Source organism: Lactuca virosa, chromosome 6, assembly GCF_052849685.1.
Source record: "Lactuca virosa cultivar CGN04683 chromosome 6, Lactuca_virosa_CGN04683_v6, whole genome shotgun sequence".
Taxonomy (NCBI): domain Eukaryota; kingdom Viridiplantae; phylum Streptophyta; class Magnoliopsida; order Asterales; family Asteraceae; genus Lactuca; species Lactuca virosa.
In genome coordinates, this window is record NC_136431.1 from 2,215,270 (window position 1) to 2,237,224 (window position 21,955).

The 21,955-nt window shown below is 38.9% G+C and overlaps 1 protein-coding gene across 1 annotated transcript; it reads left to right on the top strand.

Moving 5' to 3' along the window:
- Positions 1–14,442: 14,442 nt before the first annotated feature.
- Positions 14,443–21,564, top strand: LOC145119773 (uncharacterized). Its single transcript, XM_079055502.1, has 4 exons — positions 14,443–14,652; positions 14,989–16,083; positions 19,986–20,024; positions 21,472–21,564. Exons 1-4 carry the CDS (start codon positions 14,443–14,445, stop codon positions 21,562–21,564), a joined length of 1,437 nt encoding a protein of 478 aa, XP_078911628.1.
- Positions 21,565–21,955: the final 391 nt, after the last annotated feature.

The window sequence follows — 21,955 nt, forward strand, 5'->3', positions numbered from 1 at the left end:
ATGGCGCTTATATGTGTATCGTGTCGGACTCGAAACTTCGACAAATCATAACTTCTTTAGACGAAGTCAGATTTAGGCGTTCTTTATATCGACGCTTTCTTATTGACGAGTACTGCGACTTTTATTTAGATCATTTATTCTTATTACACTTTTATATTTAATTGATATTTTTAGCTTTTGGTTACGTTTTTAACCGTATTTTTATAAAAATATTATATCATTACAATATTTATCCATATAACATAGATACAACATTATATACAAATAACACTTCGTAAGCACATAACGTGTAGGAAAATTTCTCATGTATTTTTTACATTTATAATACAATTTACATTAATTCGATAACGTAAAAGATGGTCTATCTACGATATGCCTAACGAAAAAATGTGAGCATTACATGCGGAGTATTTGAAAGAAAATTGTATGTAATCTTTTACGCATATGCTAAACTTCCAAATAGATTGAGATGATATCCAATCACAATCAGATGTGTCCTCATATGAATGCCGAGAAAATTTCATGCATAGGTGTAACACCCAATAATTCAAACCAATTTAAACTTTTTTAAAAACATTTCAAACCATTAAAAATCATTACAACTTTGTTTTCAAAATGTATAATATCAGAGTTTTCCCAGAAACATAGACAAAACATGAGGACCTACACGATCACGCCTTCGCCTTGCCGCGATCCCCTGATGTACCTGAAACAATAAACTGAAACTGTAAGCCCGAGAGCTTAGTGAGTTCCCCCAAAATACCCATACCCGCAACAATACACATAGAATTATAACAGCACACTATGGGTCCAATCAACTATCGGGTTGGAATACCCCAGGCCCACAACCAACAGGTTGGATTGCCAACACACTATGGGTCCAATCAACCATCAGGTTGGAATACCCCAGGCCCACAACCAACAAGTTGGATTGTCCACATACTCTGATTCCAATCATCCTCGGGATGGAATACTCACGGCCCACAACCTACAGGTTGGAATGTCTAGGTCTATTGGCCTTCGCACCGAGCAGATAAGCCTCAACCGCCAAACAAACACGTGCACATATAATAGATAATCACATAACAGTCTATAGACAATACTTGATCTAACGGATCTTACCACATAGCACATAACACCATCCTATCTACCAGGATGCCAATCTAACAGATCATACCACATATCATATAATATTATCCTACCCTCTAGGATACCGATCTAACAGATTATACTAGCATAACATGACCATATAATAATCCAAAGGGCCGGCCTTGGTGCCTTAGACCCTTGAGTATAGTGAGGAAAACTCACATCGCAACTGTCGTCTGAAACTAGAAGCTCAACTCCCGGATCACCAACACGAACTCCACCACCTATTGTTACCATAAAACCATTTTTCGTAAATCTCCAAATTACCATAATACTCTCAGAAGTTAATCTGGTCAACTCTTGGTCAAAGTCAAAGTCCACAGTCAAATTCAACAGTTCATGTTGACTCGACTCGTCGAGTGCAGTTCACCGACTCGTCGAGTCCTTCCTAAACTCGAGAAGTCGTGAAATCCTTGATTGGATCGTCGAGTTCCCCTTTAACTCGCCGAGTTCATATGTGTCCAAGAATTGGGAGAAACCCTAGCCGACTCGCCGAGTCTTCGAACGACTCGCCGAGTTCAAGGCAATCTTCAACGGACTCGCCGAGTTTGTTCATCAACTCGACGAGTTCACAACCATCTTCATATGACTCGCCGAGTTGACTATGAAACTCGCCGAGTCCTTGCAGACCGTCATCCATGCAAACACTTTTTAAGCCATGCCAAGGTTCCAGATTACAGATCCAAGCTTCTAAGGCATGTTTAACACGTAAAGTTGCAAACTTTACACACATGCAAGGCCCTAAAGGCTCTAAATGACCAATCTAAGCTTCTAATGGAGCTTTACACCTTGGGAAAGTCTCATCCTTGCAAGAGCTGGAAACTTTATGGACTTAGGACTCAAAAGAGGTTCAGATCTGAAGTTTCAACTTCAGATCTAACTCCCACACCAAAATCCCTTCATGAATAACTAAAGAAAGCCCCAGTTTTCACATATGAATGATTCTTAGAAGAAAAGAGGTTAAGGTAACAACTGGTTACCTCCAAAACGTAAACTGAAGTAGACTCTAGATCCACACGGAAATCTTGATGCTAGCCTCCTGGTCTACAAGTTTCCTTCACAAAAGTCACTCCCCAAAGCTCCAAAACACTCTCCAAGTTCTCACTCACAGCAATTAGGATTTCTGGGTCTCAAGAGGGTGATAGAGGGCAGTGGGAGGCGCTAATGGTCCAATATATAGGGTGCAAAAACCCTGAAAATTAGGGTTTCCACTGCCAGCTCCTACTCGTCGAGTCTCATGCCGACTCGACGAGTCACTCATTAATTGACGTGTCCTGGCCCGCTGCTACTCGATGAGTCATAGCGCCAACTCGTCGAGTAGACCTTAAACATGAAGTCAAAAAGGAAAAATATTAATAATACCTAACGGTTGGGATGTTACAATTCTCCTCCACTTGACTTAGACTTCGTCCTCGAAGTCAGCTGTAGCGAATAACTCCGGGTAATGCTCCCGCATCTCAGCCTCCGACTCCCATGTCCACTCGGATCCCCTCCGATGCTCCCATTGTTTCTTTACCAACGGAACCTCCTTGTTGCGCAGGACTTTCACTTTCCTTTCCAAAACGACAATCGACCTCTCAATATAATTCAGGCGCTCATCAATCTGAATGTCATCCAGTGGCACCACCGCCTCCGGGTCCACAATGCACTTTCGCAACTGCGAAACGTGGAAAGTACTGTGGATCCGACTAAGCTCCTCCGATAGCTCTAGTATGTAAGCCACCTTGCCAACCCTGACAATGATTCTGAACGGCCAAATATATCGGGGACCCAATTTTTCCCTCTTCCTGAAGCGGATCACACCCTCCCAGGGCGAGACCTTTAGGAGTACCATGTCACCGACCTGAAACTCTAACTCGGATCGGCATCGGTCAGCGTAACTCTTCTGCTGACTCTGAGCGGTCTGCAGCCGCTGTCTAACCTGTTGAATCTTCTCGGTAGTCTGCAAGACCACCTCCGTCCGACCCATCACCATGTGACCAACCTCACCCCAAAAAACCGGGGTGCGACATCTCCGCCCATACAACAACTCGAATGGCGGGGCGCCAATGCTGGAATGATAGTTGTTGTTGTAGGCAAACTCTGCAAGCGGTAGGTGGGAACCCCAGCTCCCACCGAAATCGATGATACACGCCCTCAACATATCCTCGAGGGTCTGAATGGTCCGCTCGCTCTGACCATCAGTCTGCGGATGGAAGGCTGTGCTGAAGTGCAACCGTGTGCCCAGCTCCTCGTGAAACTTCTGCCAGAAATGGGAGGTAAACCTGACATCCTGATCAGAGACAGTGGAAATGGGAACCCCATGGCGAGACACGATCTTGCGAACGTACATGTCGGCCAATTTCTCGGCCGATGAGCTCTCCCGTATGGCCAAGAAATGGGCACTCTTGGTCAATCGATCCACGATGACCCATATAGCATCAAACCCCCTCGCCGTCCTCGGCAACTTGGTAATAAAATCCATCGTGATCTGTTCCCATTTCCACATGGGAATCTCCTGGGGCTGCAGCTTGCCATGCGGCTTCTGATGCTCGGCCTTGACCATCCTACAGGTCAAGCACCTCTCGACGTACCAAGCGATTTCTCGCTTCATGCACGGCCACCAATAACTCAAACTCAAATCTCGGTACATCTTGGTGGCCCCCGGGTGAATAGAGAAATGAGACTTATGAGCCTCCTCCATAACCATCTGCCTAACCCCGCCAGACATCGGAACCCAAACCCGACCGCATCAGGTCAATAATCCCCGACTATCCTGCTCAAACCGTGTATTCTCACCCTTGATCCTCTCCAGCTTCCAATTCTCTGGTCGCATGCCCTCAACCTGGGCATCTCTGATCAGACTCACAAGCGGGGAGTTCACTGCTATCCTCATACATACCGCTGGGGTGGAAGACCCAGCTAACTTGCGGCTCAAAGCATCCGCAACCACGTTCGCTTTACCAGGTTGGTAAAGGATCTCGCAATCGTAGTCCTTGACTACATCCAGCCACCTGCGCTGCCTCATGTTCAGGTTCGGCTGATCCATGATATGTCTCAAGCTCTTGTGATCCGTGTAAATGGTACAACGGACCCCATAAAGGTAATGTCTCCATATCTTGAGGGCGAATACCACCGCCCCCAACTCCAAGTCATGCGTAGGGTATCTTGTGTCATGCGGCTTCAATTGCCGTGACGCATAAGCTATCACTCGTCCTTTCTGCATGAGGACCGCCCCTAACCCTATGATGGATGCATCGCAAAACACCACAAAATCCTCAACTCCCTCCGGGAGTGTCAAGACTGGGGCCTCGCACAACCGCTGTCGGAGAGTCTCAAACGCCCTCTGCTGCTCAGGGCCCCACCGGAAATCCACCCCCTTCCTCGTCAGACGAGTGAGGGGTACCACAATCTTGGAGAAGTTCTGTATGAATCTCCGGTAGTACCCTGCCAATCCCAAAAAGCTCCTGATGTCTGAGGGAGATTTCAAAACCTCCCACTGCATAACCGCCTCGATTTTGGCTGGATCGACCAAAATCCCCTCTTGGTTAACGTGATGTCCGAGGAATTGGACCTCTCGTAGCCAAAACTCACACTTCGAGAACTTGGCGTACAGCCGTTCTCGTCTTAGAACTCCCAACAACTCCCGCAGATGCTCCTCATGCTGCTCTCGGGTCTTGGAATACACCAAGATATCATCTATAAACACTATGACCGAGCGATCGAGCATCAGTCTACAGACCCGATTCATCAGGTCCATGAACACCGCTGGCGCATTGGTGAGCCCAAACGGCATCACCACGAACTCGTAATGTCCATAACGAGTTCGGAACGCGGTCTTCTCCACGTCCTCCTCTCTGACCCTGACCTGATGATACCCAGACCTTAAGTCTATCTTGGAAAACCAAGATGCACCCTGTAACTGATCGAAGAGATCGTCTATCCTCGGGAGTGGGTAACGGTTCTTCACCGTTAACTTATTCAACTCCCGGTAGTCAATGCACATCCGGTGTGAACCGTCCTTCTTCCGGACAAAAGGAATCGGTGCTCCCCATGGAGAACTGCTCGGACGAATGAACTGCTTGCCTAGCAGTTCCTATAGCTGTGACGACAGCTCCTGCATCTCTGGCGGTGCCAATCGGTACGATGCCTTAGCGATAGGGGCCACACTTGGCACCAGGTCGATCCTGAACTCGACCTGCCTCTCCGGAGGTATCCCCGACAACTCCTCCGGAAACACATCTGCAAACTCCCTGACCACCGGTACATCGGAAACCGAAATCTGATCCCTGACCCGCGTATCTACCACATATGCTAGATAACCTGCACACCCGTGTTGAATGTACTGTCGAGCCCTGGCAACTGAACAAAACCCTGATCCCACTCTGGTGCCCTCACCATATACAGTCAGTTCTCCCCCACTTGGGGTTCGAACTACCACTCGCCGGCCCTCGCAATCAATCATAGCACAGAACCGACTGAGCCAATCCATGCCTACAATCACGCACACCTCCCCCATGGGAATCGGAATCAAATCTATCGGGAAGGACACCCCGAAAATCTCCAAATCACACCCTCGATAAACCGAAGAAGCAGAAACCCAGTGTTCGTTGGCGATAGACACTCGCAACGGACACTCCAACTCGCCCACTGGCACACTGAACTCCCTACTAAATGACTGAGATACGAAAGACCGACTCGCCCCCGAGTCAAATAAAACCAAAGCAGGCAAAGAGTTCACTAAAAACGTAACTAATCACAGGTACAACAGATAAGCATAACACAATTATAATAAATGAGATAGAGGGGAGAAACATACCGGCAACCACATCTGGCGCTACCCTGGCCTCCTCTGCAGTCAACTGGAAAGCATGACCCTGAGCCTTCGGAGGCTCTACCCTGACTGGTCTCTCATCCGTGATCCTCAAGGTAGTCGGCGCTGGAGCCTGCGCCTGCTTGGCGGCTAGTAGAGGATACTTGGCCTTCATATGGCCCACCTGCTCACAATGATAGCAAAGCCTGACTCCGGAAGTCGGAGTCGGCTGCCTGCAATCCCTGGCCAAATGGCCCTGCTTGCCACATCGGTGGCACCCACTCCCTGTCCGACACATCCCTGAATGAGCCTTCCCGCACTTCCCACAAGTGCGGCCTGGCTGTCCCCCAGTCCTTGTATCAGCGGTCTTGGACCGCTTTGGCGCCGGCTGTGACTGTGTCGGGGCCTGCCGCTGCTCCCTCAACTGAAGCTCAATCTCCAACTCACGCCGTCTAGCGGCCTCCTGCAACTCCAGAAGTGTATCACATCGCTGGGTAGACACAAACTGACGGATGTCAGTCTTGAGCATGCTCATATAACGGGTCATCTGAGCCTGCTCGGAAGCAAACTCCGGGCAAAACATCGTCCTCTCAGTGAACATACGGGTGATCTCCGTCACCGACTTCCCATCATGTCTCAAACTCAGAAAATCATGTGCTAAACGCTCCCGCTCGACCCGCAGAATGTAACGGGCGCGGAACATGTCTCTGAACTGCTCCCAAGTAACAGCAGCTCTCTGGTCATCAGTGTACGACCCAGTCGCAAGTCTCCACCAGTCCTTGGCCCCAGACCTTAGCAGGTTCAGAGCACACCTGACCTTCTGGTCAGTAGGACACGAGCAGGTGAAGAAACACCCCTCCACATCCGAGATCCACCTCATAGCTTTGATGGGATCCTGCGTCCCATCAAAGGTAGGGGGCTTCGTTTTATCGAAGTCCCTGTACTGAAAAACTCGCCCCGCTCCCCCTCCCGCCGCTGTTACAGCCGCGGTGGCTGCATCGGCAGCTGTCTCAGCGAGGGCTGCATATCTGTCGTCGAAATACTTGATCATAGCGGACTTAATAGTCCCGAACAACTCCGGAATCTGACCCCGGACAATCTCGACCACCTCCTCGCGGATGATCTCCCTTACCCGATCCTCTGTCAACATTGGCCCCTCCTGGCCGATAGCCTCAGGTGCCACTGGGGCCTCCTGATCACCCTGTCCTGATCCTGATCCGGACCCCGACGTGAAGCGCCTCGTAACTGCCATTCTGAAACATAACAGGAAGATATCAGACAATCCGCATAAGTAACTGGGAACCAACTCCCGACTAATCCCTAGGGGTTGTGACTTCCTTGCTACGCGTATGGGTCCTGTGCTTTCAGTAGTACGGGCCCATACTACCTTCCACACCTACCCATATTTGTCTCAAGTATCACCACAACACCCTAACAACATACATATCATAGAGAACACTCAATCCTCACTCCTAGAGGAAGGCTAACCGTCTCACAAATGACCTACCGGTCCCCTACAACTCACCCATCCATGAAACCTCCACCAACCCCTGCAGCCCTAGTGTATGCCAGTCATACATAACGCTAGACCCTATAGACTTTCGAATATCCAATCCTACCCTAAGCTCCCAATCAAACAAGAACAGAACATAAGGCTAAATCAAACATTCTTAGGCTATAAGATCTTAATTATGTACGGTCGTGATGCATACACTAAGCAACTACAGTAATGATGTCAATTTCATATAAGGGAAACCCTAGGCTATCAGGCATCATACAATCAGGAAATTCTATCATGCAATTCCTGAAGACCCCTAGCCTAGCACTAGCATGCTGTTCTAACATATCAAATAACTGTATGGTATTTTGGGGCTACTTACTGGCTCCGGCTGATCGTACATCCTGCATCCTCCTTTACTTATTTTGAAAACCTTTTTAAAGAAATCATTTTAAAAATCCTTTCCTTGATTTGAGACTAGAGTTACACGCATGTTCCTCCAATTCATTCAAACCAAGGCTCTGATACCAACTTGTAACACCCAAAAATTCAAACCAATTTAAACTTTTTTAAAAACATTTCAAACCATTAAAAATCATTACAACTTTGTTTTCAAAATGTATATATCAGAGTTTTCCCAGAAACATAGACAAAACATGAGGACCTGCACGATCACGCCTTCGCCTTGCCGCGATCCCCTGATGTACCTGAAACAATAAACTGAAACTGTAAGCCCGAGAGCTTAGTGAATTCCCCCAAAATACCCATACCCGCAACAATACAAATAGAATCATAACAGCACACTATGGGTCCAATCAACCATCGGGTTGGAATACCCCAGGCCCACAACCAACAGGTTGGCTTGCCAACACACTATGGGTCCAATCAACCATCAGGTTGGAATACCCCAGGTCCACAACCAACAGGTTGGATTGCCCACATACTCTGAATCCAATCATCCTCGGGATGGAATACTCACGGCCCACAACCTACAGGTTGGAATGCCCAGGTCTATTGCCCTTCGCACCGAGCAGATAAGCCTCAACCGCCAAACAAACACGTGCACATATAATAGATAATCACATAATAGTCTATAGACAATACTTGATCTAACGGATCTTACCACATAGCACATAACACCATCCTATATACCAGGATGCCAATCTAACAGATCATACCACATATCATATAATATTATCCTACCCTCTAGGATACCGATCTAACAGATTATACTAGCATAACATGACCATATAATAATCCAAAGGGCCGGCCTTGGTGCCTTAGACCCTTGAGTATAGTGAGGAAAACTCACCTCGCAACTGTCGTCTGAAACTAGAAGCTCAACTCCCAGATCACCAACACGAACTCCACCACCTATTGTTACCATAAAACCATTTTTCGTAAATCTCCAAATTACCAGAATACTCTCAGAAGTCAATCTGGTCAACTCTTGGTCAAAGTCAAAGTCCACAGTCAAAGTCAACAGTCCATGTTGACTCGACTCGTTGAGTGCAGTTCACCGACTCGTCGAGTCCTTCCTAAACTCGAGAAGTCGTGAAATCCTTGATTGGCTCGTCGAGTTCCCCTTTAACTCGTCGAGTTCATACGTGTCCAAGAATTGGGAGAAACCCTAGCCGACTCGCCGAGTCTTCGAACGACTCGCCGAGTTCAAGGCAATCTTCAACGGACTCGCCGAGTTTGTTCATCAACTCGATGAGTTCACGACCATCTTCATATGACTCGCCGAGTTGACTATGAAACTCGCCGAGTCCTTGCAGACCTTCATCCATGCAGACACTTTTTAAGCCATGCCAAGGTTCCAGATTACAGATCCAAGCTTCTAAGGCATGTTTAGCACGTAAAGTTGCAAACTTTACACACATGCAAGGCCCTAAAGGCTCTAAATGACCAATCTAAGCTTCTAATGGAGCTTTACACCTTGGGAAAGTCTCATCCTTGCAAGAGCTGGAAACTTTATGGACTTAGGACTCAAAAGAGGTTCAGATCTGAAGTTTCAACTTCAGATCTAGCTCCCATACCAAAATCCCTTCATGAATAACTAAAGAAAGCTCTAGTTTTCACATATGAATGATTCTTAGAAGAAAAGAGGTTAAGGCAACAACTTGTTACCTCCAAAACGTGCCCAAACTGAAGTAGACTCTGGATCCACACGGAAATCTTGATGCTAGCCTCCTGATCTACAAGTTTCCTTCACAAAACTCACTCCCCAAAGCTCCAAAACACTCTCCAAGCTCTCACTCACAGCAATTAGGGTTTCTGGGTCTCAAGAGGGTGATAGAGGGCAGTGGGAGGCGCTAATGGTCCAATATATAGGGTGCAAAAACCCTGAAAATTAGGGTTTCCACTGCCAGCTCCTACTCGTCGAGTCCCATGCCGACTCGACGAGTCACTCATTAATTGACGTGTCCTGGCCCGCTGCTACTCGACGAGTCATAGCACCAACTCGTCGAGTAGACCTTAAACGTGAAATCGAAAAGGAAAAATATTAATAATACCTGACGGTTGGGATGTTACAATAGGAGTTCCATGTAGATTTTAAATTGCAGCTACATTATAGAGTGAGAATACATTGTTGTTCGGGGAACCACATATGAGGATACTTAAATGATTAGTTCATTTATAACATTATAGAGTGAGAATACATTGTTGTTCTGGCTCTTGTGCTGAATTTGGTTCTTCCTGCTTGTAGAGTAGAAGCATATGTTAAACAACCAAAGCTTCTCATATGAGAATATGCATATTTTTTTCCCATATAATCTGTAAAAAAGGGTTTCATTTTGAAGGATTTTGGATGGAAAATGATTAATGATGAAGGCTGCAGTCAAAATGCACTCACTCCAAAGACCAGTAGGAAGATCCGACTGAAAACATAGTGCTCCAGCAACATTAAGCAAGTGCTAATGTTTCCTCTCAACAACAGAGTTTTCCTGAGGCCTAGCAACACATAAGTTTTGATGAATAACCCCATTAGCTGCAAAAAATATTTAAATTCAAGTTCCTTTTCATTTTTCAGATCTAAAAATATTAATTTTCTTTTCAAATTGAGTGACAATCATTTTATAAAAGGAAGGAATGATTTGAATTATATCAGACTTGTTTTTTAGCAAATATACCCATGTGTATCTACTATGATCATCAACAATAGTAGCAAAATATCTAAAACCTTGAGAAGAAGGAATATTGTAGGGTCCCCATATATCACAATGTATGAGGGCAAAACAGTCGTTTTGGAAATGATTCATGGATACAAAGGGTAATTGTTTCTGTCTGGCAAGAGGACAAACATTACAATGAGAAAACAATTCGTGTTTAATTGTCTTAACAAATAAGTAATCTCTTATTGGAAACAAAGACTACATAGAAGGGTGCCTTAATCAATTGTTCCATACTTCTAGAGGTACATTGTTGACATTTCTAACTCTATCATGCTTCTTGAATTTGCTATTATCCAACACATATGACTCTTGACACAAATTAGATTTGACAATCATCTCCATTTCCCTCATATCCTGGATTAGAGCATAATGACATGTAAGCTGAACCATTAAACTTTGATTCTTGGTCAAAGAGCTAACAGAATTGAGATTATGGTCAAAAGAAGGAACATAGAGAACATCTTAAAGAACAAAAAGATTATCTATGTTAATATCCCCAACAAAGTTAACTGGAAGAGTAATTTTATTTGGCAAGGTAACAGTATGATGATAAACTCTTTGTGTATTTAAAAACATAGTTATTTCCTGACAAACATGTTGAGTAGCATTTGAATCCAAGATCCATTTGTGTGATATTTGTCCAGAATTTAGAGATAATGAGTAACATTTACATGTAGTAGTTTCTTCATGAGGATTAACAATACTCACGTGATTAGATAAAGCCAACATCAATTGTTGACATTATTCTTGAGAAAATCCTTTGGACATATTGGAAAGATCATTGTTAATGGAAGAAATCTGATCTGAAGGATCATCATGCGCATGAACAACAACTACTCTATTTTTGGATTTGTAGCCAGGAGGATATCTATGAATTTTGTAACACTTATCCAAAGTATGTCCCGGAAGTTTTCAATGAGTGCAGTATGGCATATCTCTGTTATTGGATCTAAAATTTGCGAGCTTGAGAAGATGTAGGTAACGTTTTGGCAGAAAACGCCATGGATTGTTGAACATTCATGTAACGACTGTGAGATTTCTGCTTCTCTTCTTGAACGATTAAGGAGAAAACATGGTTAATCAATGGAAGAGGATCCATGAGAAGAATTTGGCCTCTGGTTTGAGAAAACGATTTATTTAAGCCCATTAAAATAAAATTCTTAACATGTTCATTATGAAATATTTGTTGATTTTCTGAACACCACCATAATCACACTTATTACAGGTGTAGTGTGGCCTGGAATTGATGAGTTCATCGGTAAGATTTTTTAGTTTAGTGAAGTAAAGACCAATAGCGTTGTGATTTTGATTGTGATTCGAAAGCTTTCTTCGAATTTGAAAGATGTGTGCACCATTGCTTTGTTGAAATCCCTCGTTCAAATCACTTCAGATCTCATAAGCAGTATCAATGAACATAACACTAGTAGAAATTTCTTTAGAAACTGAATTTAAGATCCAGGATATTACCAATTTGTTGTTCCACATCCAAGTGTTTAGGAAGGGAACCGTCAATCAATCCAGTCTTATTCTTGGCAGAAATGATCGGAAAAGACGATTGAAGAAGACGATCGGAAGAAAATCAGATTATTAACAAAACGGAAAGCGGTTATTCACACGCTCTAATACCATATCACACGAACAATAGAGAGGAAAAGATGAATTGAATTAACGAACAATGAGCAAAGCTCTTACAATACTTATACCTCTATACAATTAGTAACGAACTCTAACGGATAAATAAGTAAAGTTACAATATCAACCCTGAACTATTTACAAATATACAATAGTAGTCCTAATACTTTTCCTCTTCTTCATAACCAAGACTAGTTGCATACGTGGATTTAAACTGGCCGTATAAAATGTGCGATTAAAACAAACACGATGATATCCAATTATGTAAATGATATTTTTCTTAAAATTTATCTTGTAAAGAAACATTTTAAATATGTTATTATAGTAAAAAAAATCTTTGTGAAACATGCCAAATTAAACATTCCCTATTTAAAACATAACAAGTACAAAGATAAAGTACGGTGCATATCAAGCTTATCTTAGTTTGACGTGGCATGACAATGATATGTTATTCTTTATCTTTGTTTAACCAATTAGTTCATTACAACATATTATCATACATGTCATCAAATAATAAGTTTGATATAATTCATATAAACCATATTTAATAATTGTTGAGTTTAATGACAAATAAAAGTATATACTCTTGCTATATAAGCATAGAAAAGTTCCGCATGGGATTTCTGTAGCCAAACATTTTGACCCCACCAAAAAGGAACCAATGAGAGATGTTATTGCATGTGGCAAAAACTTATAGGTTGAAAGTTGCCTTTACATGTTCAACGTATTCATGTCAAACTTATGTCCTTTTTTTCATTTAAAGATGGAAAGACCTAGGAAAGAGCTATCAAACAAAATCAAAGATAGTGAAAGGGTGTCAATATATAGCTAGGTCCAATAATTTGGGCTTGATGTCAATATATATGTTTTAAGTGCCATAATTGAAGTCAAGTTTGACTTCTATAAGTGAAATGAATAAGCTTGTATCTAAAGAAACGATAAGAACCATGTTATTAAACGATAAGAAACGATAAGAACCATGCATGAAGAAACTTTAACTACATTCATATATGGAAATACGTTTACAGTAGAGTATAGTTTAAGCTAAAGACTATTGGTGTGTATCTAGATTTTAAAATTTTAAAGTAAAGAACTATGTTATTAAACTAAAATGGGTAATATATTATTTTCTTTCACAAACCGATGAACTTTATGATTAATAGACTAAAATGTAAACTTTATTATTCACTATGTATTACATGAGTTTATTTAAAAGAAAAAACTAAATATAAAATTCTAAACATTTGAGAAGTTTGAATTTATAAGAAAAATGAGAAAAATATTGAATTATAAAAATTAAAGTGTTTTTTCTCTAAATTTAAACAAATAATTTAGATAAATAAATAAAAGAAATTAATGAAGCTTTAATATAATAATTTTGAAATTAAAAGGAAAATTCATTAAAGAAATTAATATGCATTTATTATTGCATTTAAATACTATATGAAATTAATAAAATAGAAAAACCATAAAATGACATGTGAAATAAAAATTAATTTAAAATAACCACAAAATGACATTTGACAAATTGAGTGAGAGTGTGACAAGTAACAAAAAAAAAACTTTCATTTATTAGAGTAGAAGATTACTCTAATCTTTATCCTCTACGTAGGTGAATGGTTAAAAAATGTCACAAAAATCGCCCTAAAACCATACGGTATTCTTTTCTTCAAAAAATCGTGTATTCCCAAATTTACAAAATATACATTGCCTTGTATTCCAACTAGCAAACATGGCAAAAATCGTATATTCCCGAATATACGAAATATACATTTTTTGGTCCTTAACTATGAGATGCTGGTATGTATCATTAAATGGATATCACTACTTTAATCTTTACGACCTAAGTCCCTAGTGCACAAAGTATTTCTTGACAACACCCAAGACAATTTGCAAAAGAGATAACTCCGTAAATGTTTTTCCATACATTTCTTGGTACATTCACGCTTTCATTATATCACCTTTTCATATATTAAATCAAATTGAGTGATATATGTTCAGCTTGGGAATAAGGAAAATCGGTGAAATGCAAACATAAAGAGGGGTTGTTTCTTTATGTTTTCCCATGAAGTTATTTATTGGTGGTTAATGAAATATGTTCATGGGCAAAGAAGGAAAAAAAGAATGTTTTACTCTTCAAAGTCGACTTTAACAAAGCCTTTGATTCGATTAATTGGGAATTTCTAGATTCAAACATGAAAGCCATGGGATTTGGAGATAAATGGAGATGTTGGATCAACGGTTGCTTGGCCTCTTCAAAATCATCGGTTCTTGTCAATGGGAACCCCACTGACGAATTCCCCATCTCGAGAGGAGTCAAACAAGGTGATCCACTCTCCCCATTCCTTTTTAACATCGCAATGGAGGGTTTAAGTATGGCTATGAGGGCTGCTTGTGATAGGGGAGTATTCCACGGCCTTAAAATACCACATGATGGCCCCTCAATCTCTCACTTATTGTATACCGATGATGCCCTGTTCCTAGGTGAATGGTCGGAACAAAACATAAAAAATTTGGCCAGAATTCTACATTGTTTTCATGTATCCTCCGGACTCAAGGTCAATTTCAACAAATCTCGGGTGTTTGGGATAGGGGTAAACACGCAGGAGGTGTCGAGATTTGCTAGACTGCTGGGATGCGAGCCGGCCACATTACCTTTCACTTATCTCGGGGTCCCAGTCGGGGCAAATATGAAATTAAAAAAAAACTGGAAACTAGTGATTGACTGATTCCATGTAAAGCTGTCAAAATGGAAGTCTAAAACTCTATCGTTCGGGGGGAGACTAACTCTTGTGCAATCCGTCCTTGGAAATCTTCCGACCTACTATCTCTCACTTTTTGTGGCACCGCAAGGTGTGATAGATAAACTAGAAAAAATCCGAAGACAAGTTTTGTGGGGAAGCTCCGAAGGTAACCGAAAGATACATTGTGCATCATGGGACAAGGTTACAGCGTCCAAAGATGCTGGTGGACTGGGTGTAGGTACAATCAAATCTCTAAATGTTTCTTTAATCATGAAATGGTGGTGGAGATTACAATCAGGGCCCACAAGTATTTGGGCAGAAGCAATAATTGGAATGCATAATTTAAGATCGAAACCCGATAACTGCTATGCGAGTAATACTCTACCTGGCGTATGGAATAACATTGCGGGCATTAGAAAAGATTTGGTAAAGAAGAATATTCCAGTTGAACAGGTCCTAACCAAAAAGCAAGACCCAATTAGAGACTACTGGCACTATAGTCTCACCTCGGATGGATCTTTCATTGTCAAGGCTCTAAGGAAACTTTGGGATTTCAGTCCGCCGATTGCTAATGGTAAGTTTACTTGGCTAAAAGAAATTCAAATTAAGGTGATGTGCTTTATTTGGCGAGCAAGAATGGGTAAAATCCCTTCAGCCACTGCTTTATCATCCAGAGGGGTAGTTTTGGAAACTAATTTATGCAGTCACTGTGGGACCATGGAGGAAAGTGCCGATCATGCATTAGTTGGATGTGAGTATGCCCGTTTGGTACTAGATTGCATTCTGAAATGGTGCGGGGTTCCAATATCTAATTTCCAAACGGTATACGATATCATAGATTATGCCAACAACTGGTTTGACTACCCTCAAAAAAAGAAATTGCTTTTGGGAATATGTTACGCTTCACTTTGGTGCATTTGGAAGGCCCGAAATGATAGAATCGTCAACATGAAGCGGCTGCTTCCCTCCAACTGTGCAGATATCATCCAATCCACTACGTTTCTTTGGATTAAAAATAGGAGAAATAGAACCAATATGGTGTGGGCTAAATGGTGTGAATGTCCCTTCTTTTGTTTGTTATCTTTTTCTGCTGTTTGTAACTTTTATTGTTCTTCTAGTCACTTGCTAGAAGTTGCTTTCTATTTATATATCTATTTGCCGGTTCCAAAAAAAAATAAGATTAAAGACAAAATTTCATAATTGGCCCATGTGGTTTGAAAATATTGTATTTTGAGGATTTCTATGAAAGACGTCACGCCGTTAATTCTTATTGTTTTGAAAGTGCATGAATGATCATTCTGATGTTAACTTTAACTTTTGAATAGTTACTTTTTTCTAAATGACCAATATGCCTTTGGATCAAATTGAAAATTTTGTATACCTCAATAATCAATTATGAAAATTTGAAATTATATATATATATATATATATATATATATATATATATATATATATATATATATATATATATAGGTTCAGGTTCATTTGAGACCATGCTAATTTTGTGAAACCGTGAGACCAAATCTAAAAATAATTTTAAAATGCAAAATAAAAGGAAAAATCCAAAAATTCTTTTTTTAATTATTATTTTCGGAACTTTAGTTACCTTAAAAAAAATAAAAAATAAATAAAAAAAAATTAAAAAAAAATTACCGTTTTTTTTTAAAAATACGTGAAATATTCTAATAGAATATTACACTGTACATATTCTAATGTGATTTTTAGAATGTTAGAATATTCTACTAGATTTGTCAGATATGTAGAATATTCTAATAGTCTACTAGAATATATAAAAAAATATATTTTATTTTATTTTATTTTATTTTTTTGGTATTTTTTTTATTTTCTTTTGGAAAATATATATTTCGAAAATAATATTGGAAAATTTTTTTTTTCGAAAATTTTCAATTATTTTGCATTTTAAAAATGTTTTTGTTTTATCTACTAAATGAGTGGCTATGATTGCGTCTCACGATCTCACAAAATTAGGCCGTCACATGAACCTAACCCTATATATATATATATATATATATATATATATATATATATATATATATATATATGCCTTATTTTATTTTATTTTTCAACAATTTAATAGTTTTTATACCATTTTGACATTTTGTTTTCTATTATTTTATAAATTTAATTATTTATGGTTTTTTTAATGTTTTAATTTATTTAGATTCAAATAACTGAATTTCACAATAATCCTAATTTTTATAATACTATTCAATAAAAGTGATGAGTTGAGAGGAGAAAAAAAGAAAGAAAAATATGTGAAGTGTTAGTATCTTAATAAATTAAATTTGTTTTTTTTATGTACTAATTCATCAGGTCATTTTGTCCAGATTAAGTTGAAACAACCATTTATAAGTTATTTCATCCACATTAAATTAAGACGAAACAAGCATGTATAAGTCATTTTGGACGGAGTAATTGTTTAACTCTTTAATCTCATAAGTATAATAAATAAATAAATAAATAAATAACCTAAATAATAGCTTCAACTATAAGTGATTTGATAAAAAAGAAAACAACACAAAATATAATGAACCATGATTTTTAAAGTAGAACATGTGATTAACATTTTTTTTATGTGTAATTAGTCTTTTTAATGACTAACGCACAAACATTTTAATCTACTTCTAAACTACCTTCAATTAATTGGTTGAGTGACAGATTTTCAACAACTAGTGATATACACCATTAAGCTACAACCTATTTGGTATGTAATTTAAACATACAATTCTTAGGAATAAGATGATACAAACACACCAAGTTAAATTAAGATTTAAATAAAAAACACAAGAATTGAGAAAATTTTATTTTCCTTATTGAAGTTATTTTGTAGTTTCGAAGGAGTAGAGAACGGCCAAAACTCCTATTTGGGTTGAACTAACAACACGGTGATTGAAAATGACTAGCAGTAGTGGATTGGTAACTTGAAATATGTATAAAATGACATTTCTAAAAGTGGAAAACATAACCCTAATATCAAACTAGTTGAAAATATTATGATATCGGTTTATGTGTCAAAATTTCCAAATACGATTGATTCGAAAGGATCCTGGAAGGTATGCAGGAGTATGGTATTATTTCAAATGTCTACATTGTGAGGAAATTATCCAAACTTGGTAAACATTTTGGTTTTGGTGAGATTTATGTGTGTGGGGCACCAAAACTTTTTTGATTAACAATTTATGCACAATATGGATCTGAAATCATCACTTGTTTGCATTAGTGGATATATTTTCAAAAGAAGCAACAAAATGATAGCAATTAACAAAACATCAAGAACGATCAACCTCAGAATCAATCGAATATTTATGCAAAAAGGAAAGAACACACATAAGTTCGCTTATGTTATGATGGGAGGGAAGTGGGTGCAAGAAAAGTGATGGAGAAGATGCCTATAATAAAATCATTATTTAACAATGTGAATTATTAATTGTACCATATACTACATACATGGTGTTGAGAAGTATATGTGAGATGAATCTCATTGTGAATCTTTACAAAGTATGTAGTAAAAAGGCTTCTCAGATTTAGAGAAATTACAATAGAGGATCGTGGGTATGGTAATAATTCAAGTCAAGAAGCGCATATGCTAAACTTAAACAACACAAAGGAGATGAAGTGGCATTTTAATGAGATAAAACTGAATGACAAAAGATTTTCATATGGATGAAAGAATGATGTGGACCGAAATACATAGTCTTCCTTCTTATGCTAGGACACCTAATGTTTTCAAGAAAGTTGCAAGTGCATAGGGTGTGGTGATGATTTGGGATGATGATCAAGATGAGAACATATGAACGAGTAGAGTTTTCATTAAGACTCCTATATGATCTTACATTTCTAAAAATGCATTTGTGACCATTAGAGATGAACTATGAGATTCGAGTTAAGAAAACTTCATTGGATACCGACTATCGTCAAAGAAGAAAGTCAAAATAAAAATGGGGGTCAGGATGAAAACATGACGAAAAATAAGGATGGAGTGGATAAGGGAAATTTCAGAGATCAAGGTGATTGCAAGAAAGATAAGTTCCAATCGATAGGGATCATGATGAAAAACAAGTAATTGTGAAAAATAAAATTGAAGAGGAAATAGATAAAAACTTCGTAGAAGTTACCAATTAGGATGAAGTGGATATGGTAAAATACAAAACGATGGTGTGATTATTTACTATTTGCAAACGGTGTGTTAGAACAAATACAAGTGGAAGAATTTGTTGAAAAAACAAATATGGTGAGTCTTCTTTGTCAAAACCATTTGGGTTTAATGGTTTAAATTTTTAATTATCTTCTTTGCTCTTTTGCGAAACTTGTCATTTCCGGAAAACAGACTGTTAAGAATGTTGGAAATTATAATAGGATAAGCAAGTTGGCTAGTATCCAATTACCCTATATTGGTGGGGGAATAAACATTTAGTGAGTTTATACTAATTTTCTATTAATAGGTCTTCAAAGGCTTTAAGTGGATCAAGAGATGGATCAATCCCACAGACATGCATCTAGTGTAGACGATGACACGAGTGCATCCTAATCCACACAACTTCTACTATGCATTGGTAGCTGGGAGTTGAGGGGCTTTTTTGTGAGTTTGGGTTGATTCGGTTGGACCAACTCGGTCAATGTTGACTTTCGTTGACTTCATGGTTAATCATACCAGATCTGGAAGCCTCCAGAAAGACTGGATAAACTCCAGTTCAAATCGGATGAGCTACTAGATAACAATGTCATCAGATTCGAAAATTTGAATTTGTGAATGGTTGGACGTTGTTATTAGATCTGCTTTTTTGAGGATTCTGATTTTGGTATTATGTATAAATAGGACCACACAGGTCTTTATTCTACACGAAACTCTGATCTCTCTCTCTCTCTCTCTCTCTCTCTCTCTTTCTCTCTCTCTGACTTCTGCTATTTTTGCAAACTGCAAAATCAAGTTTCTTTTGTATCTGAGTATTCACTTTGTGTTTATATCTTTTTAGATAGCTGTTGGAATGAAGGATATTTGCATCAAATCATGGGTATTTACATTGAAGCTTATAGCCTTAGAATGACGTAAAAAGCTTTAAGGACATATGCTTCTCCGTGTAGTCTACACAAGTCGACATTGTAAAAAAGTAAAGAAACAGATATTCCCAACATCAACGATTCTTATATCATTAGAGGAAAAAGAATCAAAAGGTTTTCAATGTACTTACAAAAACAAAACTCACTACAAAAAAACTATTCTACTCTCATAACAGCACAATTAATCCTAATCTATATCTTAAAAACAAGAACAACGAAGTAACTCTAACAATGGAGAAACCCTAACGGTAGAAAGGAGAGAACACGAGAGAACACTCAGTATGTGTGTGATATATTTCGACTGAATGAGTGAAATGAGTCATCAACAAGCATTAAGTACCCCGGGTAAACGGATCCGTGCAACCCGCGTGCTAACACGAACAATAATCAATAGATCTGAGGCGCAACCCCACAACTTTTCTGTAATTGACACAAATAACCCAAAGACGAAATAATAATAAAAAATTAATAAATACTTTACCTTTAGACCAGGAAAAACAAAGAATCTTAAGTTTGTAACATTTATTTTATATTTTTCAACACCCCTCCTTAAACTTAACATTCAAAAAATCAATATTTGTTAAAGGATTAACCAAAACAATTTCATTTAATAAAAATTTAGGTTGAGAAGTATTTAAAAAGTTAGTTAAAATATTAGCTCTTTGTTTGAAAGAACTAAGTTTTTCAATTTTCAAAATTCCATTAGCAATTTTTTCTCTTAGAAAATGCAGATCAACTTCAAAGTGTTTCGTTTTTTCATGAAAAATAGGATTCATGCAAGTTTTATAGCAGATTCATTATCACACAAAACTTTTACAGGAGTTAGATCTTTAATAACCAAATCAAACAAAAGTTTTAAAATCCAAATAATTTCATAGGTTGTAGATCCTAATGCCCCGTATTCAGATTCAATGGAAGATCTAGAAACAATTTCTCATTTCTTACTCTTCCAAGATACTAATGAACTTCCAACTAAATTTTGAAATTCAATGAAATTTTCAAGTAAAGGATCACTGCTATCATAATCTCTTTTTGGAACAAAATTTGCTTTTAAAGGAGTGAAAACAAGTTTACAGCTTAACATCCCAAACTCATGAAGAAGTTCAAGACAGTACTTCCTCTTATTCAAACAAATTCCTTTATCTATATTAAGAATCTCAATTCCAAGAAAATAACTCAAATTTCCCAAAATTTTATCAAAAATTTTGAATTTAAAAAAGATTTTACATTTTGAAGTTCAACTTCATTGTTATTTGTTAGAATTATATCATCCACATAAACTAGAAGAATGATGTGTGCATAATTAACTACATAATTAATGCATATTTATAATACTTTTAGCTACAGTTATGCTTAATATGGAACAAAAGATACTTATTGTGTTTAAATTATGTTTTTTAGCGGCGAAGACTTGCTCAGGACAAAAAGGGAACATACGAGGAGATGGAAGCAGGAAATAAGAGCAAAAACAAAAGAAAAAGAAAAGTTATCTGAAGACCATGTCGTGGTGACATAACCACGGCGTGGAAAGTGGAAGAATCGCGACCCATATGCTGATTTGGCAGACACGGGAAAAACATGAGGACCACGTTGTGGTGGCAGTCAACCACGACATGGTGGTCAGATTTCCACAATTATAAAATCCCGGTCATTAGGTCGATTCAAGAGGATGCATTCGGTTTTCTGTGGTTAATTGCGATTAATAACCCTTAGAAACCCAGAAGAAAGTCGAAATTCAAGTGGAGCTCAAGGATTAAAGAAGATTTAGATGATATTCATTATTGATATACTTGGTTTGCTTGTTAAACTCATGTGTAGGTTTTTTAAGCTCACATCTATTGTGTTTTTCTGTTATAATGAGAGGCTAAACACCTTTTACTTTTGT